The 22,379-nt window shown below is 35.6% G+C and overlaps 1 protein-coding gene and 1 pseudogene across 1 annotated transcript in view; one reads left to right on the top strand and one right to left on the bottom strand.

Annotated features, from left to right (window-relative positions):
- The window catches only part of PPP1R2 (protein phosphatase 1 regulatory inhibitor subunit 2), a 25,565-nt gene extending 9,501 nt beyond the window's left edge, over positions 1–16,064 (top strand). The window contains exons 2-6 of the mRNA XM_006735777.3: positions 3,076–3,183; positions 6,451–6,528; positions 7,164–7,258; positions 13,023–13,190; positions 15,378–16,064. Coding sequence (XP_006735840.1) covers positions 3,076–3,183; positions 6,451–6,528; positions 7,164–7,258; positions 13,023–13,190; positions 15,378–15,424 — 496 coding nt within the window. The 3' untranslated portion in view covers positions 15,425–16,064. The remainder of the gene's footprint in view (positions 1–3,075; positions 3,184–6,450; positions 6,529–7,163; positions 7,259–13,022; positions 13,191–15,377) is intronic.
- On the bottom strand, positions 1,568–2,598 carry LOC102729041 (POU domain, class 5, transcription factor 1 pseudogene; annotated as a pseudogene).
- Positions 16,065–22,379: the final 6,315 nt, after the last annotated feature.

Here is a 22,379-nt window from a genome sequence, read left to right as displayed (position 1 = left end):
GGGTGGCTCAGATGGTTAAGCGTCTGCCTTCGGCTCAGGTCATGATCCCAGGGTCCTGGGATCGAGTCCCACATCGGGCTCCTGACTCAGCAGGGAGTCTGCTTCTTCCTCTCCCTCTGCCTCTCCCACTGCTCATGCTCTCTCTCTCTCTCTGTATCTCTGTGTCTCAAATGAATAAATAAAATCTTTAAAAAAAAAAAAAAAAAGAAAAAAGAAAGTTCAGGTACATTCCATGCTGAATTAAAAAAAGCAGCTCTTTGAAGAAGAAATATTGTTTCTGTGCTTCAGTTAATGACCAATATGTCTTAATTTTTAGCTTCTTAACAAGCTTTTAAGATTTTGACTGTTTCATGGTGAGGAGACATTAGGTAACTTCTGACTGCTTTTAGGGGGAAAATGGGAGTTGTTGTTTCAGTCACTTGTGGAGTATGTCTGGACCAACTTTTGTCTCTTGATAAAACAAAGGATAAGCAGCTTGAAGTTGTAGTCCAGGTACTTAGTCTGTAGTGGAACATTAATCAGCTTTAAAAAGGAAGAAAATTTTGATATATGCCACCACATAGATGAACCTTGAAGACATTAAGTGAAGTAAGCCAGTCGCAAAAGAACAAATACTGTGTGAGTCTATTTATGTGAGGTACCCAAAGTAGTTAAATTCAGAGACAAAATGGAATGGTGGTTGCCTGGGTTGGGAGAGGGGAGGTTGGGGAGTTAGTGTTCAGTGGGTAGAGTTTCAGTTGGGGAAGATGGAAAAGTTCTGAAGATGGATGGTGGTGGTGGTTTCACAACAATGCGAATGTACTTAATGCTGCAGAACTGTACACTTAAAAATGTTTAAAATGGTGAATTTTATACAGATTTTTCTACTAAAATATGAAGAAGAAAAAAGTGCTTAGTCTGAAATAGGGTGATTTGGAGAAGAAAGCAAGAGAACATAAAAGTCAGGCTCGCCTGCCCTGAGCAGGCACATATAGTTTAAAGGTGACTCAGGGCATGGAGAAGGGAATATGATATTAAAGTTTAAGAATGTCATTTTTCTAGAACATTTCAGAATCTGGGTGTTGGTAGGTTTAGGAAAATTAAGAATATCTACAGTAAAACCTCACCAATGTGTGCAAGTGCAGAAAAGATTTGAATCTATGTAAAATCTACATTGATTTTTACAGTTTTATTTTCAAGTATATAACCAAGGCACAAATTGTATATGTAACAAAATATTGTTGGGTGGCAATAATGAGTAGATCCAAAGAGTTTGTAATTAAGTCATCTAATTATTTAGCACCTTAAAAGTTGTGTAAATATTTTGTTGAATGGATATTACTACGGATGTTCATAAAACACTTTATTTTTTTTTAAGTAGATTTATCTAAAGTACCCTGAATATACCATTTCTTAGCAAACTCTTATTTTTCTAGATTTTAAAAAAACGGCTGAACTATAATTTTGTTTGCAACCCAAATCTTTATTAATGGAAATAAAGTTTAGTGAGGTATTCCCTGTAGTTTTATGTTCTAATTCTTTTGATTGTTTTGGATATCTCTAAAAAATTAGGCCAAGGAGGTATTCATTGTTGTTTTTTTTTTTTAATTTTATTTTTTTGTGTGTCCCAGGCCTCTTTATTTAAGAAAGTGATGAGTGATGTGGGGATTAAAAACAAGAGCATCCTTGAACTTCACCTTCCCTCCAACCAGTTCCCCCCAAATTCCCTGCCCCCACACCCTTTGCATTCCTAAATCCTTTCTTAATGAAGAACTTAATCCCAAAATCCTGGTACGAACCCCGGGTTCTCTTTGCCTAGCTCTCCCCCTTCCTCTGGCCACCATTCCTGGGGAGGGTTGGCATCTCAGTTTGAATGCATGGGAGAGTGCAGAGTGGTGACAGACACAGAGGGGGAAGGCTTCACCCTCAGAGAGAGGGACTGAGGAGTACAGCGTAGTGAAGTGAGGGCCCCCGTAGCCTGGGGTACCAAAATGGGGTCCTGGTGCCAGAGGAAAGGATACTCGTGCTCTGAGAAAGGGGACCCAGCAGCCTCAGAATCCTCTCCTCGCTAAGAGTCACTGCTTCATCATTTGCCCTTCTGCCAGCGATGGCAGAACCATGCTCAGGACACATCCTTCTCAAGCCCAAGCTGCTGGGCAGTGTGGCGGATCGGCCGCAGGGTGGGTTTCTGGCACTGCAGGCACATCACGTGTTTTCCAGGTTGCCTCTCACTCGGTTCTTGGTTCTCGATCCTTGTTTGGTACTTGTTCACTTTCTCTTTCGGGCCTGCACAAGGGTCTCTGCTTTGCATATCTCCTGTAGATTTTTGTTGTTGTCAGCTTCTCCCACCCACTTCTGCAGCTTACACATGTTCTTGAAACTGAGCTGCAGAGCCTCAAAATGGCAGATCGTGGTTTGGCTAAACACCTTCCCAAAGAGGAACCCCCAGGGTGAGCCCCACATTAGCCTGAGTATATCCCAGGGTGGTCCTCTTCTGCTTTAGGAGCTTGGCACATTGTTCCAGGTCTTTCTGCAGAGCTTTGATGTCCTGGGATTACTCAGGGTTTTGCTCCAGCTTCTCCTTGTCCGGCTTCACAGCCCCAAGTGGGGCAACGCTGGGCTGGGCAGGGGTGGCCCCCTCAGAGTTGCTTTCCACCCCAGCTCCTACTTACCTCCCTGCTTGCCCTCCAGCCTGGAGGTCTCCAGGCTGCGTTGGGGCAGTAGCCCCTCTCCAACCTGAGGTCCACAGTAGGCAACAGAACTCATAACTGCAGGAAGGCACGGGGGAATCTTCTATAGGCCAGATGAAGCCTAAGCATGTCATAATATAATAGTGTCTTGAATATCTGGTGAAGCTTTTGAATAGTGTGTTTTTAATATGTGGGTACTAAGTATTCTATAAAATATTTTATTTTATTGTAATTACTTATGGCTTTTACCCTATGTCTGTTTCTATTCCGAGAAAGTATATGTAAAAATAGAAGGTAGCAGTCAAATAGAAGTTGAAATGTGGGATTTGGATGTTTGTCAGTTTTAGATGTGCACCTTTTTTATCTTTTACTTCACTGAGGAAATTTTTTTTCTTTTTAATTTTAGTAAAAAATCCCAGAAGTGGGATGAAATGAACATCCTGGCGACATATCATCCAGCAGACAAAGACTATGGTTTAATGAAAATAGATGAACCTAGCACTCCTTACCATAGGTAATGTTTTATAGATTCATTCCTTTTTTTACTTCCATTTTGCATTCCATATGAGCTTCTGAATAACAGCTGATTTTAAGTTTCTCTTTGATTTTATATTTGTTACTGGAGCATGAATCAATAACCCAACTGCATATTTGTGTATAATAGTATAAGTAATATGTAACTTTTATTTTTTTTTTAAAGATTTTATTTATTTATGAGAGAGGGAGAGGGAGCTAGTATGCGCACAAGCAGCGGGGAGGGGCAGGCAGAGGGAGAAGCAGGCTCCCCGCTGAGCAGGGAGCCCAATGTGGGACTTGATCCCAGAATCCCAGGATCATGACCTGAGCCAAAGGCAGATGCTTAACCCACTGAGCCACCCAGGCATCCCAGTAATATGTAACTTTAAAACTTGGGGATCTAGGAGCACCTGGGTGGCTCAGTGGGTTAAGCATCCGACTCTTGATTTAGCCTCAGGTCATGATCTCAGGATTGTGAGATCAGGCTCTGCACTGGGCATGGAACCTGCTTAAGATTCTCTCTCCCTCTCACTCTGCCCCTCCCCACCCTCCCCTTAAGGAAAAATTGGGAATCCATTTTGTACATTATAATTGTAGTAGTAAATGTTTGTTTGCTGTAACTCAGTGGTCCCTAGCCACTGATGATACACACAGATTAGTGACTTTTGCCTTCCTTAAGATAATCTATTTATAAAAAGGAAGATGAAGGTTGGACTTGTTTGCTTTCTAAGTAGAAATCAGTAGCTTACTCAATCCCCGCAGAAAAGGATAACTTCACAGCTTTTTTTAACCCATTCAAAGACAAGTGGTCATTACTATTGTTCCATGTCCTTGTTTTTAAACTTATACTTCAGATAATTACATTGTGATTATTGGCAGTTTTGAGTCTTCCAGAATTTTTTATAGTGTGTGGTAATAATTAGTGTGAAGACAAAAATAATGTACCAGTAAGCATTATGAGAAGATAGAGATTCTAAGTAGTAGAAATACCTAATTCAGACCATGCCCTAATTTGTAATGAAGAAGATTTCCAGGAATGAAGTACTTTGTTTATGAAGGAAGGTAACATAAATCCAGGAGTTACTGTTAAAATAGAGTTAAGAAAGTCTATATTTTGAATCAGTGGAGGAAAACTTTGGAAGGTAAGTTGAGATAACTTATAACTTGTTGATAGCAAAAACAGTAAAAACAAGAATAAACATGGAGATTTTGACAAAGGTAGAAATAATGAAATAGGTACAGGTGCTGAAACTCAATACTAATAAAGCTTGAGGGAAGAAATGGACATATCATTTATGAAAAGTTCATACTCTCATTTTTCTTCTAATTACAAGAATATACTTTATATCTTAAAGCTTTTATTGTGCCGGAAGCCACAGTCAGGGCTTTCTTCCTTTTCAGTAATGGTAGTAGATAGACATCCCTTCCTTATCTGTGTTGGTTGGAAATATCTATCCTAAAAGAATTAAAATTGAACATGACTCAAAAAGTTGTAGGCATTATTTTTAGACTGTTTATATTTAAAATATAATAAATCTGAATGGTATCTATTTAGTACTGCTTTTTTTTCCCCCTTTACCTTACCCATATCCTTCGTCCGGGAGTTGCCAAAGTCATTTGGTTCCTAAGTAATTGAGGCTATATGTATGTACAGATACATGTGCTTAGCTTTTATCGATTTAGTGCTCAGTTTTACCAGTTTCTTTCATGGCCCTTTTTTTTTTTTTTAAGAGTTTTGTTTAATAGAAGAGGATGCTTTTTATAGAAAGATCATGTTATACTATCTAAGAATTTCACACGGTTAGTATACAGAAGTTACTAATGCTTTTATATATACGTATGTATGAATATACACACACACCAAACACACACATGTAGTTTGCCTGTAAATTTTATAATATAACATAGAGTTGTCTGTAAAAGTTCTACAGATTGATTGTTTTATTCTACTCTAATTATATCCAATAATGTAAATAACTTTATTTCAACTTCCCATGGGAAAAAGAGCATCATCTAAACTATAGCACTTATTTAACTTGTCTCCTCAACTACCAGGAAAGATATAAATCAGTATTTTTTTTTTAATATAGGTGATTTCTGCTTTTATACAGAAGTGGCTTGAGAATTAAATATGCCCACGTTTGCAATTAAGTGGGGAGAAAATTTTTTATTAGAGGGTAGATTGGGAAAGCTAATAGCTTTTAAATGCTCTGAATTAGGTCTTAGGATCTTTTTTTTTTTTTTAAAGATTTTTATTTATTTATTTGACAGAGAGAGACACAGAAAGAGAAGGAACACAAGCAGGGGGAGTGGGAGAGGGAGAAGCAGGTTTCCTGCCGAGCAGGGAGCCCGATGTGGGGCTCCATCCCAGGACCCTGGGACCATGACCACCCAGGCGCCCCAGGTCTTAGGATCTTAATTATGGTATTTTACCTAGCCTTATGTCTGCGTGGATCATTTGTTTCTGTCTTCAGGTTGATGTACAAATATATATTCTAAAACCAGACAGTGGTTTTGTTTTTGTTTTCCTACATATTTGTTCCCTCTCACTGGATGGAATATTTGAAGTTTTTTAATTTTTTACAAATGATTCGAGTTCTTAATATTTATTTTCATGGTTGCAGTAGTGGTTTTTAAAAATCATTTGGAGAGTTTTTTTGATTGGTGCTGTATTTTCAAATATTTGCATGGAATAGAAACAATTTAAAATTAAGCCTCAGCGCACCTGGGTGGTTCAGTCGGTTAAGCATCTGCCTTTGGCTCAGGTCATGATCCCAGAGGTCCTGGGATCAAGTCCTGCATCAGGCTCTCTGCTCAGCAGGGAACCTGCTTCTCCCTCCCCCTGCCACTCCCCCTGCTTGTGCGTGCACTCTCTCTCTCTGTCAAAGAAATGAAATCTTTTTAAAAATAAAATTAAATTGGGCGCCTGGGTGGCTCAGTTGGTTAAGCGACTGCCTTCAGCTCAGGTCATGATCCTGGAGTCCCGGGATCGAGTCCCGCATCAGGCTCTCTGCTCAGCAGGGAGTCTGCTTCTCCCTCTGACCCTCCTCCCTCTCATGCTCTCTGTCTCTCATTCTCTCTCTCTCTCAAATAAATAAATAAAATCTTTAAAAAAAAAAAAATTAAATTAAGCTTCAAATAGGACAACAGAGCTATAAATATGTTGATATTATAACTAAATCAATAGAATTATGGTTCCTTACCTTGTTTTTCTGCTTGAAAAATTACAGTTTAGGTATTAATTATAATGTGCTTGTCATTCTAGTATGGTAGGTGATGATGAAGATGCATTGAGTGATTCAGAAACCACTGAAGCCCTGGCCCCAGATATCTTAGCTAAGAAGTAAGTACTGATGACTGAAGCATTTTCACTTACACATTTTCACTTGTTTTTAATTGTTCAGAGTTGAAGCCATTCTACTATACTTGTACAAGTGTAAATAAAAAGCATGAGCTAAGTTTATTTGGATTTTCCTAGCAACTTTTATAGTCTTGTCTCTAGATTAAAATCAAAGTATACAGGTAGCAGAAAATTTGGAGTACTAGAGCCTGGTACACAGATTCCTTGTGTCAATCCCCTATGCTTTTGTGTTTTTTTTGTTGTTTTAATTAATATCCTATGTTTTAAAGATCAAAGTAAGATGGTACATCTGGCTGGCTCAGTCAGAAGAGCATGCAACTCTTGGGGTTGTGAATTTGAGCCCCACATTGGGTCTATACCTAGAGATTATGCAAAAATAAGTGGGTTCATAAACAAAAAGCTCTATCTCTTTGCTTTGATTTCTGTCACCTTCCACTTTTCTTATTGCTTACTGGTTTCTATACTCATTACCACTTTCTTTTTATTTTCCTCATCAGGTTATAGCTGGCATATTAATAATCTTTAAATGTTTTTATGAGACTGAAGAGTTGAATGAATGAGACACTCAATAAAAGAATATCACAGTGTTGATTTCTTTGTAAATGATTGTTGTGTAGATTAGCTGCTGCTGAAGGCTCAGAGCCAAAGTATCGGGTTCATGAACAAGAAAGCAGTGAAGATGAGGATAGTGACCTCTCACCTGAAGAACAAGGTAGTTGATTGCCTTTTCAGCAGTGTGCTAATAATTTTTCCTAAAATAAATCCATTATTTGAAGGTTGTCAAGTAGTTTTCCTTTTGGGGAAGTGGATGGTGGAAGGTTAAGGAGCAACATGTTTATAATTCACATTCTACTTATGTGGGTTTATTGGATAACAGCTTCCCTCCCCCCTGCACACATACACCACCTCCCTAGGTTTCAAGAATTTGGGAAAATATTACCATCTTTTAAGTAATTATAGTTCCTTTGTACTTTTTTCTTTTTTACTGTCTGATACAGAGTAGATGCTCAGTAAATATTAATGCCTTTAGAGTCATTGAGTGTTTGGATGATTTTAAAATGGATAGCAGTAAGAGCTAATTTCCCAATTGCTTGTGCTTTTTCTGTTTTAAAACAGTGGTGAAACTTACCAAATGAACCAAGATGGTCACATGTAGAGTGAAGATCTTTCTTAGGTCCCATTAAATAAAAAAAAGAACAGTAATGTCATAGGCCAGGAGATTAAAGAGCCTTTTCAACAGGGTTGGAAGAGGCTCTTGTAGTGCATACAGTACATACACAGTTAAGGCATTGCTACCTACTCACAGTTTATTTTTACAAGTAACAGTGGTTATCTGTGGAGGTAAGAAGAAAAGGAAGATATTTCATCTTGTTGCTTTTTACACTCTTTGAACCATGTGAGTGTACAGTCTTTTCAAGAATTAAAATTGTTTATATAGTGTTTAACTATTTTTTAAATTTTATTGTGTTAATCACCATACATTACATCATTAGTTTTTGATGTAGTGTTCCATGATTCATTGTTTGTGCATAACACCGTGTTTAACTATTTTTAAAAGGAAAAACCAAACCTATGTATAGGAAAAAAGATGCAAGAAAAACACAAACACACCCTCACAAGAAAGAAAAAGAAAAGAGGGGCGCCTGGGTGGCTCAGATGGTTAAGCGTCTGCCTTCAGCTCAGGTCATGATCCCAGGGTCCTGGGATCGAGTCCCGCGTCGGGCTCTCTGCTCCTTGGGAGCCTGCTTCTCCCTCTGCCTCTCTCTCTCTCTGTCTCTCATGAATAAATAAATAAAATCTTTAAAAAAAAAAAAAAAAGAAAGAAAAAGAAAAGAGTTAGTAGTGTACTTGAAGCCTTGAAATGTGGATGTTACCTGTACTGTAAAAAAGTTCAGCAACTTTAGAACTGAGATTCTGAATATTGCTAGTTAATTGTCAGAATCTTTGTTATGTGTAGCTCCTAAGGTATAATTTGCTACTCCTGTCTGTCATCTTCAGAATATAGCTTATTCAACAAACTGTGATGGTCTGAGCCTAATTGTGGTACAAGAGAAAAAAAATTTTTACATATAGCCTAATCCCAAGTTGTATTATAGGTCTTGTATTCTCAGTGACTTCCTAACTTATTATCTAAAAATATACTCCAAACACCCTTGAAAACGGTTTCAAATATAAATTGTTTCTAGAGCTGGTTTCTTCATTATCCTCTTAAAAACATGATATATTGAGGGGCGCCGGCTCAGTCGGTTAAGTGGCTGCCTTCGGCTCAGGTCATGATCCCAGGGTCCTCGGATCGAGCTCCGCATCGGGCTCCTTGCTCAGCGCGAAGCCTGCTTCTCCCTCTCCCACTGCCTGTGTTCCCTCTCTCGCTGTCTCTCTCTCTCTGTTAAATAAATAAATAAAATCTTAAAAAAAAAACAAAACATGATATATTGAGAACAGAAATTTATTATTAGTCTATATTGTCAGTTTTCATTAAGGGATTTTTTTTCCTCCCTCCCCCCAAATTGTAGTTCCAGAATTAGCCAGCAGGGGGAACAATTTAGTTACAAGTTCACAAGTTCAGTTCTTACTAGTAGGTACTGACTCCTGTAGGTGTTTATTGCTTTTAAACAAATTACATATCTGAAAGTCCTTGTTTATTGATACAAATTCTTAGAAAAAATTATCTTGTAACTGATAGCATAACAATTAAGATATTGGCTGTGGAATCAGACAAATCAAAGTTTATACTCCAGGTATGTCATATGTCTAATTTGTAATTTCTCTGAGCCTCAGTTTCTTTAAATTGACATCTATAAAAATATTTAGAGGTATTGTGAGTATTAAATGAGATAAAGAATTTAAAGCACTTAACACTGATTCTGTCATATTGTAAGTGTTCAGTAAATAATAACTTGTAATAACTTAAATACTTGGTGTATTCTCCATTATTTTATAGAATAGTAAAAGAAAATATAAAAAAGGTAATTCACTTGTGAAGTTCACATGGAGAGTTGATTATTGTTAGAGCCAGGCCTAAAATCTTAACGTCCTTGTACTCTTTGTAGTATGTTGTTCTACAATACAAGGATTATAGGTAAAATGAATATAAATAGTCAAAGAAGATTGAGACCACTTGTATTAGCATCTTTCTACAAAATGAATATATTGTATATTTTAAACTTACATAAAGCTTTTTGAGTATTCTAAAATTAGAATGTATAACAAGCAAAACCAAGTTCAGCATCTCTTAGAATTAAAAAAAAATTTTTCTTAGACTGTAAATATTATTCACAAGAGAGAAATACTGTAATGTCAACTCCTAGGAATAAAAAATTGCAAATTAAAACAGCATCATGGGGGCACCTGGGTGGCTGTGTTGGTTTAGCAGCCAACTCTTGATCTCGGCTCAGGTCTTGATCTCAGGGTTGTGAGTTCAACCCCTGTGTGGGGCTCCATACTCAGCATGGAGACTACGTACATACATACATACATAGTACATAAATAAGCACACAGCATCATGGTCCCTTTCTTTCCTTTCAGATCAACAAAGATTAAAAAGAATGAGTTTCTCTTTGGGTGTGAATGTAGAGAAATAAGTTACTCATGTACTTATCGGTGGGCATGAAAAATGGTTTGGTTTTTCTGGAGGGCAATATGGCAATATACGAGCCAAAAGCTTTAAAAGAAAATGACACCCTTTGATCTAGCAATTCAGTTTCCCAGAATCTGTTCTAGTGTTTTGTAAACATTTTTGACTAAGTCCTACATGTTATACATGTATGCATAAATTATAAAAAGAAAAATTTCACAAAACAGTACTCACCTTTAGTATGTGTAATGCATAGCAGTTTATTCTGTTGTTTTTTTTTTTTCATTTTTTAAAAAATACTGGTTGTAACCCACTAAGGAATCCTGATGCACGGTTTGAAAAGACACTAGTTCACACTGAGAAAGTAATAGAACCAAAGCGCAAAATGTATGTGTATTACACTCTAAAAACATTGAAAATACATAGAGGGAGATTAGAAATCTTTGACCAAGAAGAGAGAAATGGTAACTCTATACTTTATAGCCATTTAAAAATTATATAAATCTGCTGTGTACATGGCAGAATTTTACTGTATCTTCATATATCTAATTATCTAAACTCTGGATCATTTTAGGGTGAAAGAAAGGGTCATATTATACTTCCTCAGATGGTAGGCATAAACTGAACCTTGCCTGGGCAAACTGGGACATATGGTAATTGTAACTATATCGTAAGTGAAAAAATAGCATATATAAAAATATAGGAGTTATTTTTAGAAAAATTTCTAGAAAAAATTCTAAAGTCATAAAATATTAATGGTAATTTCTGAGTGAGGAAATTGAGTGCTTTTTTTTTTTTTAAGTTTCTACCATGAACATGTGTTATTTTGTAATGATAAAAAGTGTTACCTTTTTAGTAAAGAGATGTGGTATTGGAGGCAATCAGAACCATTTTTTAAAATTCATTATTGAAGTACAATTGATGTTACATTAGTTTTCAGATGTACAGCATATGGATTCAACAATTTTGTACCTTACTCAGTGTTCATCATTAAGTATAGGCACCATTTGTCACTGTATAATATACAGTGTTATTATAGTGTTATTGATTATATTCCCTTTGTTTTACTTTACATCTCCATGACTTAATTTATTTTGTCACTGGAAGTTTGTAAAACCATTTTTTTGGTTTTTTAATATTGGTTTTTACATCATTTGAATACTTGAAAGGCATCACTAAAAATTTAGTCACGAGGATTTGGTCTTTTTATTGGCCTCTTTTTTCAATTTTACTTCCCTCTACCATATGGTATTCTCAAAGAGAAAATAAATCACAAAAGCAATTCATAAGTAGAGAAGAAGAAAGATGCCTGGCAAGATCTTGGTCGTTTGAAACAAATGTTTATGGAATACTGAGTTGGTGGTCTCAGAACTTTCCTTTTCCCAACCCAAATAGAGGCTGAAAAGTGATTGATCAGTACTAACAAGAACGATAAATGCCTGCTTTTGAAATATAAGTAACTGTAAGTCATCTGTAAGTATAGATGATTATTAAAACTTAGAGGGAATTAAAGGAGACTGAGAAAGTACTTTGAGTAGCCTTATGCAGAGATTTCTCTATGCTTTTTGGCATTAAAATACTTCCATGAACATAATAAAACTCTGATAAATGAATTTTAATGCTCTTGTTTGACAAACAGTTGGCAATTTTATGTCACCCCTTTTTATTTACCAGTCTAAGAAATTTTAAAATCTTAGAACTATTTCTACAGAAATAGTCTTTAAATGCTGTTAATAAAATATCAGTTAAGTTGATTTGCTGCTAACCTTGTGTTTCTATGGTGAAGACTATAAATGAAAGAATAGTCTAGGATTTCTTCACTGTGCCTTATAACAGCTTTTTCTTAAAATTACTCTGGGAATGAAGTTATGTTTTAACTAGCAGTGTTTTAAATCACTGCAGTTTCTTCATGGATAATGAGAATTTTTATTTTTTTGCTAATAATTCTTTTTTAAAGATTTTATTTATTTGAGAGAGAGAGAGAGAGAGCACGAGCAGGGGGGAGAGGTAGAGGGAGAAACAGGCTCTCAGCTGAGCAGGGAGCCCCACAAGGGGCTCGATCCCAGGACCCTGGGATCATGACCTGAGCCGAAGGCAGATGCTCAACTGCCTGAGCCACTCAGGCACCCTGCTAATAAGAATTTTTGAGGGAATTTGTAATTAATTATAAAAATGGAAGACTTGAAAATACTAAAATTACCCCACAGTTCCTTGTCCCAAAATTAACCATGCTAATTGTTGTCTTATTTTCTGTGTGTATGCATACACGTGCATGCAGACTTTTTACCTGACACATATATGGTATTACATAGCTTGTTTTTTTCCTCATTTCAATTCTTTCTGGAGATTTTTCTTATGTCTTTAAATTTTCTTCACAAATTTACCTAGTAATGGTTTTTATTCCTATTTTCCCATTAAGATGTACTTGAACCATCTAAAGCAGAGGTGTGCAAACTTTTTCTGTATAAGACAAGATTTAGGTTTTTCAGTAAAATAAATAAATAAATATTTTAGGTTTTATGGGCCATATGGCCTCAACTGCACCTATTCAGCTCTGCCATTGAGCTCAAAAGTAGCTGTAAGTTATTATAGAAACAAAGGAGCATGATCATGTTCCAATAAGTTTTTTTTTAAGATTTTACTTATTTGAGAGAGAGGAAGAGCATGAGCAGGGAGGAGGGGCAGAGGGAGAGGGAGAAGCAGACTCTGCACTGAGCAGGAGCCCTACTCGAGGCTGGATCCCAGGACCCCGGGTATCATGACCTGAGCTGAAGGCAGACGCTTAACTGACTGAGCCACGCGGGCGGCCCCCAATAATAGTTTATTTACCAAACAGACGCAGGCTGTATTTTCCTAATCCTTGAGCTAAAGACTTCCTAAACCTACTTTTTGTATCTTGTAGAAAAAAAGCGACAGTTTGAAATGAAAAGGAAGCTTCACTACAATGAAGGACTGAATATTAAATTAGCTAGACAATTAATTTCAAAAGACCTACATGATGATGAGGAAGATGAAGAAATGTTTGAGACTGGAGCCGAAGAAAGCATGAACATGGAAGAGTCAAATCAAGGTTAGATGTTTCTGAAATTATCAGAGACACTTGTGATTCTTTGTGCCTAAATGACATACTTTATCTTGCTTTACACGTTTAAAAAACCTCAGAAAATTTTTTTGAAATTCACTTAAATTTATTATGCCAAACTTTCTAAAATCTCAACCCCTGTGGCCAATTTCAAAATAAAGTTTTTATGCCCAGAGGTGTTTTGATTTAAGACCATATGTATATGGCTGGGTTTTTTCATTTGTTTACTTGGCTTAAGCAAGGATGTTTGTCTTCACATTAAGCTGTATTTTGTTTTTGATGTTTCATATTATATTTTATCTGTCCTACCAATCTAAATTAAGGTTTAAACTTTTTAAAAGAAGCATGTTTTTAATACAGAAGATTTGTTTTTAACATCCTTTCAAGTACAGAGTATGTCATATCTTTCCAATATTAATTCTTTTGACTACTGGATTGACAAAATACCTGTCTGATTTTTATTTGTTTTTAAGTCTTGGACAGTCAGCCCTTGCAACCTGCCAACTCTTGATCCAACATAGTTAATAGATTTTATTTATTTTTTTAATTAAATTCTGGTCTTTAATGAAGGTGAATCTTCTATATTGCTAATGCAGATTTTGTGCCCATTTACCTACTCTTTGTACTTGAAAACTGTTGCTTTATACTTGAAAACTGGACATGTAACTTTATTTGTTGTGCCTCAGATGGTTAAGCCTTAGGAAAGTAACTCATTATTATATTATTGTTTTGATGAGCATATATGAAATATGAATGATTCTGTGATAGAACCTGATGACTCTGTATCTCATTTAAAGTCCTAATTACAATATTTTTTATTCCATATTATGCTTTAGACTTTCATTTTGTTTCATATAGCATTTCACTTCCATTATATTCACCATAGTTGTTTTTTAGCTTGTATTTAACTGAACAAACTTCATTTTAAGTAATTATTGTTACATGTCTCTCTCTTCCTTTTTTAAAGTTTATTATCCATTTTTAGGTGACATACCCTAATCAGTCTTTGTTTCCCATATCTTGGGGATTTATTTTGATGTATTCAAAATGAATGTTTTTTTGGTTATAACTTTTCATCAGTTTTTGCTCAGACTTTTAATATCAATTCTTAGTGACTCTGGCAAAGCACTAGGAATGTCCTTCATTTGCTGGAAATTTGCATCAGTAACACTGTGTCAAAGATTTAAAGGATTTTTTTTAAGATTTATGTGTTTATTAAGGAGGGTGGGGAGAGGTAGAGGGAGAGGGGGAGAGAGTCTTAAGCAGACTCCGCTCTGAGGTCAGAGCCCAGTGTGGGGCTCCATCTCATGACCCTGAGATCATGACCTGAGCCAAAACCAAGAGTTGGACACCTAACTGACTGTGTCACCCAGGTGCCACGGATTTCTTTTTCTTTAAGCCGTGGCTTTTGAAAAATAACTCTGGCCTTTTGTCTGTCATTGCTGGTAAGATACTAGATTTCACACATTTAGTACATAAATACATTTTTTTCTTTTAAATTCAATAAATGATTCTCCAATTTTCAAGTATAAAATTTGTGTTAGCTCACTGCCTGATTTTCCTTCAATGACAGGCTTATATTTTATCATCATTAAGTCCACAAGGATAGAAGAGACTATGTAATAAGCCTTAGGGAAGTAAGTTCCTTATTTGTCCTCTACTCTTTTTGAGCCCTTAAAAAAAAAAAAAAAAAAAGTCTTACCAGCTTTTAAAATCTCCAGGTTCTATGTAGCCCATTACTTTATGAGCATTGTCATTCTCCTCTCCCCAACCTCTGCCCATCTTCATCTATTTTATTGCTGTTTTTATAAAAAGAAAAGTAGCATGTTTAGACTCTAAGGAAATATTTTCTTGTTTTGAGATCTTTTTATAACTTTGGATATTTGAGTTGTCTTAACTGCTGCTTTTGATTTATTCACAGAAACATTTCAATCTGAAACCTTTTGTCCCATCACCAAGTAGATAACTCTTGTTCTGCTCTTTAGAATATTTAGGAGGTATACTGACTGATTCTTTTATGTCAGACTAATGAGCCTACATCAAACATCCTTATTTGTTTTTTTAGGTTTTTATATTTATCATCCGTAGCAGTGAAAGGGGACTTTAGCTCAGGTAGTTCCAAGGTTGACAATACACAATAAATTATATTGACTTTTTTTTCTTTTATCTTTGCAGGATCTACTACAAGTGACCAACTGCAAAACAAATCACAGAGTTCATAGAAAAGATTTGTTCAACACTGTAATTGTCAGATACAGACCCTGTTACTATAATACACTGCTTCTTGTTCTCAACAATTCATGACTTAAGTACCAGAATGCATACCAGTTATTATATATTGCCAAGAATTAAATGACTTTTGAGACTAATTAGACTGAAAATGCCTAATTGATACATATATTCTTGTGCCTAGTACTTCACCACAAATATAGCATAATGTCATCAGTCCAAAACTGCATTACTTTTGTAAGAACACTGGTTAATTTGTATATTATATAGCTTTTTATGCTTTAGAGGTTAAAATAATATCTTTTGGGGGGATCTAATTTATTTTCTTCACTTCTAGGTGTGATAGCTCTTATAAAAAGTGTTTTTTTTTTTTTTTTAAATCAAAATCCAGTTGGAACAAGAGATTATATAAGCTGGTAAATATTCAGTCAGTCTGAAAAGTATTTTAACATGTGTCTTCAACTTGATTTGTCTGTTCAATTGAAAAGGATTATAAGAGTAACTTGCATTTTCTGGCCTACTATCTTTAAAATTCCCCTTGAGTTTCTCTATGTTTACAAGGACAGGATTGAATTTTTCCTCATCAAAACTAGCTTTTTTCACAAATAAATGATCAGGTTAAACTTGCACTAACATCGGCTCTGTTTTTTGTACACTTGATGGGCAGACTTTCAGATCAGTTTTTTAAATATTTAAATACAATTCTGGTATAGTCTCAACATTCCCTTTATATACCTGTCTTAACCTCCTGTCTTTGTTTCTTACTCCTTTCCACATATACACACACAGCCCTTTACTTTTACAAAGCGTAATAAAGATTGTCATGAAATTAGGAACTCTTCCTTCTCTCACATATTCTATCATTTGCTGCTACAATGAAATGTTTGACTATCAATGCCTATTAGTTCTAATACATGGAGAAAATTGAATAGTGGCCATACTGTAGACAGGAAATACAATTCAACTGTGGAATTTCTACACCTCTCTGATTTACAGCTTGCTAATTAAATTGCTATAATTAGTTTATTGTTTGACTTGATTAGACCTTAGAAAACAACTTAACAGGTTTTTTGCATGATGAGAGAATTGTGTGTAATCAGTGATATGATGATAGTTCCTGAATGTACAGACAGAAGTAATCCTGAATACTTTTTAATTTAAAAACTTTAAATAGTCCCTGCTTTAGGGGAATATGACAAATGTGCTTTATTCTTCTAACACAGTAAGATCTGGATTTTTTTCCTGAAATGAAGTGCAGTTCCTGTGTTAGTTTAGTGATAGTTTCATTTCTAGTCAATTATTTGTATCTTAATTTTTTGTCAATACCAAAAGAATTCATTATATGAACAGACTTTTAAAATAATTTCTGTATATTGTATATATGAAATGGCTTTTATTGAACAGCTTATCTTCCACTTGCAAGTTTATGAAAATACCAATATGTCAAAATAAATAAAAAGTGGGAGAATTCTTTGCTGTTAGAAGAATGTGCTTTTTATTTTGAATGACTTTTTTTTAATGGGATCCAGTCAGAGTACTTCTAAACTATATAATATTCCGAGTGAAACTTATTAGCTCATTATACCTCTGATTTATAAACAAAATAGTGCTTATGTCTGCTTTCTGAATTTAGAATGTCATAGTATTCTTACTGGTTTAAATCCACTTTGGGGAATTTAGCTGATACATATGTGTATACATGTGTTTATGCACATAGACTTCTGTTCTTGGTGTTCTCATTTTGAGTTCTGAGAAAGTATGCACATACTCTTTTATATTTGTAGAAATAGCTGCTATATAGTGAAGAAAAGGTAGGATCTTTTTTTTTTTTTAAAGATTTATTTGAGAGAGAGAGAATGAGAGAGAGCGAGTACATGAGAGGGGGGAGGGTCAGAGGGAGAAGCAGACTCCCTGCCGAGCAGGGAGCCCGATGCGGGACTCGATCCAGGGACTCCAGGATCATGACCTGAGCCGAAGGCAGTCGCTTAACCAACTGAGCCACCCAGGCGCCCGAAAAGGTAGGATCTTTAACAACTGATTTGCTTTGTTGTTTTCTACAAACTTTCCTGAAACTTAAATCACAGGCAAACTCTCATTTCCGGTTTCAGGAAGTACGTAAGTATTTCAGAGGAGTAAGACCTGAAAAATGACAATGCGCAGTAGAATTTTAGGTAGTCAGATAAAACAGCTTTTGTGTCTTGAGTTCCTCATTGACATGGTATTGAACTGTATTAAAAAAATGAATATAATTCAAGTTAGATTTTCCTTTGGAGAAAGTTAACTGTCAGTGTTCAGTTCTAGCCTGGGTAGATTTTATTTTCAACTTTGTAATCAGTATCAGTTCTGCTTAATTCTTTTGGTATCTTTTTTGTGTATTCATTTTTCAGTCTGAAATTGAGCAGTGATGCTCTTTAAAATCTGAGACATATAATGGTATGAAAGATGGTTAAATATGAACAACTTTAAATTGAATATTGAAGGAAAGTGCCATTTTCCCCTAGGCGTTCATAATTTTTCCCCTCTTAAGTTCCATACAGTAAACACATTATAAGAAACTATAGTAGTATGACAATTTTCTACCTGTGGATTTTATTTTCTTGCTACCCAGTTGTCTTAGCACCATGTTCTATTAGCCAAGTGTTCTGGATACCATGAGAGGTTCTTGGACTATATTGTGGCAAACTAGTTGTTTTATGATGGAAATGATAGGAAGAACTACCATTTCTTCAAAACCTATTATTTGTTCTTGCCCATCATTGTGCTCGGTCTTTATAATCTAATCCTCAAAACAACCACACAAAGCAAATATTCTTACTAATACTTTGTAGGGAGGAAAAAGCTCTTGGCCAAGTTATTCAGTCTCAGTCTCTCATAAATGCTAAATGACAGGATTCAAATCCAGACCAACCAAATATTATGCTTTTTAAGATACAGAAAATTCTCTCATTTTATAAGTTGCACATTACAAATAAACTTTATTTGGATTATTGATAAACATTGCTTATAGGAATAATATTTTTCAAGTGTTTAGTTTGAGTTTTTATTTCTTGTTTTAAACTGAAAACTTGGGAATAATTTTATTTTGTTTGAGGTTAACATGCCATTTAGGGAAAATCTCAAAAGCACAGTAATCAGTGGCTATAGAAATCTAAATGCATGTGATTTGGTTGCATTCGGCAAGTTTTTTTCTAAGCGTGTTGTTTCAGACTCAGGACATAAGTTTTTCATAGAACTAATACTATGAATTAAGAACTAAGCTAGTCTATAAAAATGTAACATGTACCTAAACCAGTGTTTTTCCAGTGTGTTCCATGAAACCCTCATCTCATGGTATGTTCCATGGAAAGGAATCCAGGAGCAAATAAGCTCTGTACATAGTACATACTTTATTCCCCTACTTTCTTGGAGATTTAAAATAATGTTGATTATCATATTAAAGAGTCTGAGATATCCTGCATAAACAACCTGTTTTTAAACTACCATTTTCAAATACATTTCACTATAACTTCCTTTCCCTCAAGTAACATAGCAAATAGTGGGGAGCATGATAGTTGGAACTTCCTCCTAAAAGAGGAAGAGAATAATTTACCATTGAAAGAGGGAAGGCTTGGTAGCAATAAGTGCACAGTATCTATAGGTCATATATAATTTGTTAAACATAAGACTTTAATTTTTGCTACCTTAGGGACGCCTGGGTGGCTCAGTCGTTAAGCGTCTGCCTTTGGCTCAGGTCATGATCCCAGAGTCCTGGGATTGAGCCCCATATCGGGCTCCCTGCTCAGCAGGGAGCCTGCTTCTCTGCCCACCACTCCCCCTGCTTGTGCGCTCCCCCCACCCCCCCGACTAATTAATTAATTAATTTTTGCTAACTTATGCAAGAAACAGTAAAATACATATCCAGGACAGACAAAGATGTGGTTGATGTGGTTGGTTATAAGCTGCTATACTTTAGTATTTTTTTTTTTTTAAAGATTTTATTTATTTATTCATGAGAGACAGAGAGAGAGAGAGAGAGAGAAAGGCAGAGGGAGAAGCAGGCTCCCAAGGAGCAGGAAGCCCGATGCGGGACTCGATCCCAGGACCCTGAGATCACGACCTGAGCCGAAGGCAGACGCCCAACCATCTGAGCCACCCAGGCGCCCTACTTTAGTATTTTTTTTAACTGAAATACAGTTGACATACGCTATTCTGTTAGTTTTAGCTGTACAACGTAGTGATTTGTCATTTCTATACATTACAAAGTGATCACCACCATAAGTCTGTCACCATACGTTGTTACTACAATATTATTGACTGCATTCCCTATGCTGTACTTTACATCCCTGTGACCTGTTTATTTTATAACTGGAAGTTTGTACCTCTTAATCCACTTCATCTGTTTTGCCCATCCTCCTGTTCTCCTCCCTGCTGGCAACCACTAGCTCTCCGTATTTATGAGTCTGTTTCTGTTTTGCTTGTTCATTTGTTTTGTTTTTTAGATTCTCCATGTGAAATCATATGGTATTTGTCTTTGTCTGACTTATTTCACTTAGCATAATACCCTCTAGGTCCATTCATGTTGTAACAGATGGCAAGATTTCTTTATTTTTTATGGATGAGTAATACTCCATTGCATATATATACTGCATCTTTATCGATTCATCTATTAATGGACACAAAGGTTGCTTCCATATGTTGGCTATTGTAAGTAATGCTGAAGTAAACATAGGAATACATATATATTTTTGAATTTATGTTTCCATTTTCTTCAGGTAAGTACCCAGAAGTGAAACTTCTGGTGTTAACATTTTTAATTTTTTGAGGAACCTCCATTCTATCCATAGTTACTCATAATGGCAGTACCAATTCACATTCCCACCAACAGTGCATCAGGGTTCCATTTGTCCACGTCCTCACCAACACTTGTAGTTCTCTTTTTTTTCATTTCATTTTTTTAAAGTTTTTATTTTAATTCCCATTAGTTATCATACAGTGTTACATTAGTTTCAGGTGTACAATACAGTAATTCAACAGTACCATATGTCAGCCTGTGCTCAACACAACAGGTTGTTCTTGTCTTTTTGATATTAGCCATTCTGACTTGTGTGAGGTGATTTCTCATTGTGGCTTTGATTTGTATTTTCCTGATGATTAGTGATATTGAGGATCTCTTCTTGTGACTGTTGGCCATATGTATGTCTTCTTTGGATAAATGCTTATTTAGGTTCCCTGCTTATTTTTTCATTGGATCGATTGTTTTTTTGGTGTTGACTTGTATGAGTTCTTTATATATTTTGGATATTAAATCCTTATCAGATAATATGATTTGTAAATGCCTTCTTTTATTCCATAGGTTACCTTTACATTTTGGTGATGGTTTCTTTCACTGTTTAAAAAGCATTTTAGTTTGATGTAGTCCCAGTTGTTTATCTTATTGCTTTTGTTGCCCTTGCCTGAGGAGACAAATCAGGGGAAAGAAAAAAAAAATATATATATATGTATATATATAGCTAAGACCAAGGTCCAAGAGTTTACTGCCTGTATTTTCTTTCAGGAGGTTTATAGTTTCAAGTCTTACATTTAGTTTTCTAGTCCATTTTGAGTTTGTTCATTTATTTTGATATTTTTGTTGTGTGGAGTCTTATAGGGTTTTCCACATATAGTATTATGTCATCTACAAATTGCGGCAGTTTTCTTCTTCCTTACCAATTTGGATGCTTTTATATCTTTTTTTTGTCTCATTGCTGTGGCTGGGACTGCTAGTACTGTGTTGAATAAAAGTGGTAAGAGTGGACATTCTTGTCCTGTTCTTGATTTTAGAGGGAAAGCTTTCAGCTTTTTACTGTTGAGTGTGATGTTAACATTGGGTTTGTTATAAATGACCTTTATTATGTTGAGGTATGTTTCCTCTATACCTACTTTTTTGAGAGTTTTTATCATAAATGGATGTTGAATTTTGTCTAATGCTTTTTCTGCATCTCTTGAGATGATCGTGATATTCATCATTTTGTTAATATGTTGTATCACATTGATTTGCAGATAATAAACCATCCTTGCATCCCTCAAATAAATTGATCATGCTGTATAAACCTTTGAATGTATTGTTGAATTTCCTTTGCTAATATTTTGTTGAAGATTTTTTGCATCAGTATTCATCAGGGACATTGATTTGCAGTTTTCGCTTTTATAGTATCTTTCTAGTTTTGGTGTTAGGGCAATGTTAGCCTCATGGAACAAATTTGAAAGCATTCCTTCCTCTTCAGTTTTTTTTAAATAGTTTGAGTAGGATAGGTATTACTAATTCTTTTTGAAATGTTTGGTAGAATTCACCTGTGAAGCCATCTGGTCCTGGACTTTTGTTTGTTGGGAGGTTTTTGGTTTTTGGTTTTTGTTACTGACTCAGTGTCATGGCTAGTAGTCAGCCAGTAATCATTTCTTCCTGATTCATTCTTGGAAGATTGTATGTTTCTAGGAATTTATCCATTTCTTCTAAGTTCAATTTGTTGACATATAATTGTAGTAGTTTCTTATAATCTTTTGTATTTTTTTTTTAAAGATTTTATTTATTTGAGAGAGAGAGAATGAAAGAGAGCACATGAGAGGGGGGAGGGTCAGAGGGAGAAGCAGGCTCCCCGCCGAGCAGGGAGCCCGATGCGGGACTCGATCCCGGGACTCCAGGATCATGACCTGAGCCGAAGGCAGTCGCCCAACCAACTGAGCCACCCAGGTGCCCAATCTTTTGTATTTCTATGGTGTTGGTTGTAGCTTCTTCATTTTTGACTTTGAGCCCTTTTTTTTTTCTTTATGAGTCTGGCTAAAGGTTTATCAGTTTTGTTTGTTGTTTCAAAGAACTGGCTCTTCTTTTCACTGATCTTTTCTATTGCTTTTTCAGTTTTTCTTTCATTTCCTTCCACCCTGATCTTTATTATTTCCTTCCTTCTATTAACTTTGGGCTTTGTTCTTTTTCTA

This window comes from Leptonychotes weddellii, chromosome 1 (assembly GCF_054177405.1).
Source record: "Leptonychotes weddellii isolate Sample4059 chromosome 1, ASM5417740v2, whole genome shotgun sequence".
Lineage (NCBI taxonomy): Eukaryota > Metazoa > Chordata > Mammalia > Carnivora > Phocidae > Leptonychotes > Leptonychotes weddellii.
This window is presented reverse-complemented; position numbering and strand designations above follow the sequence as displayed.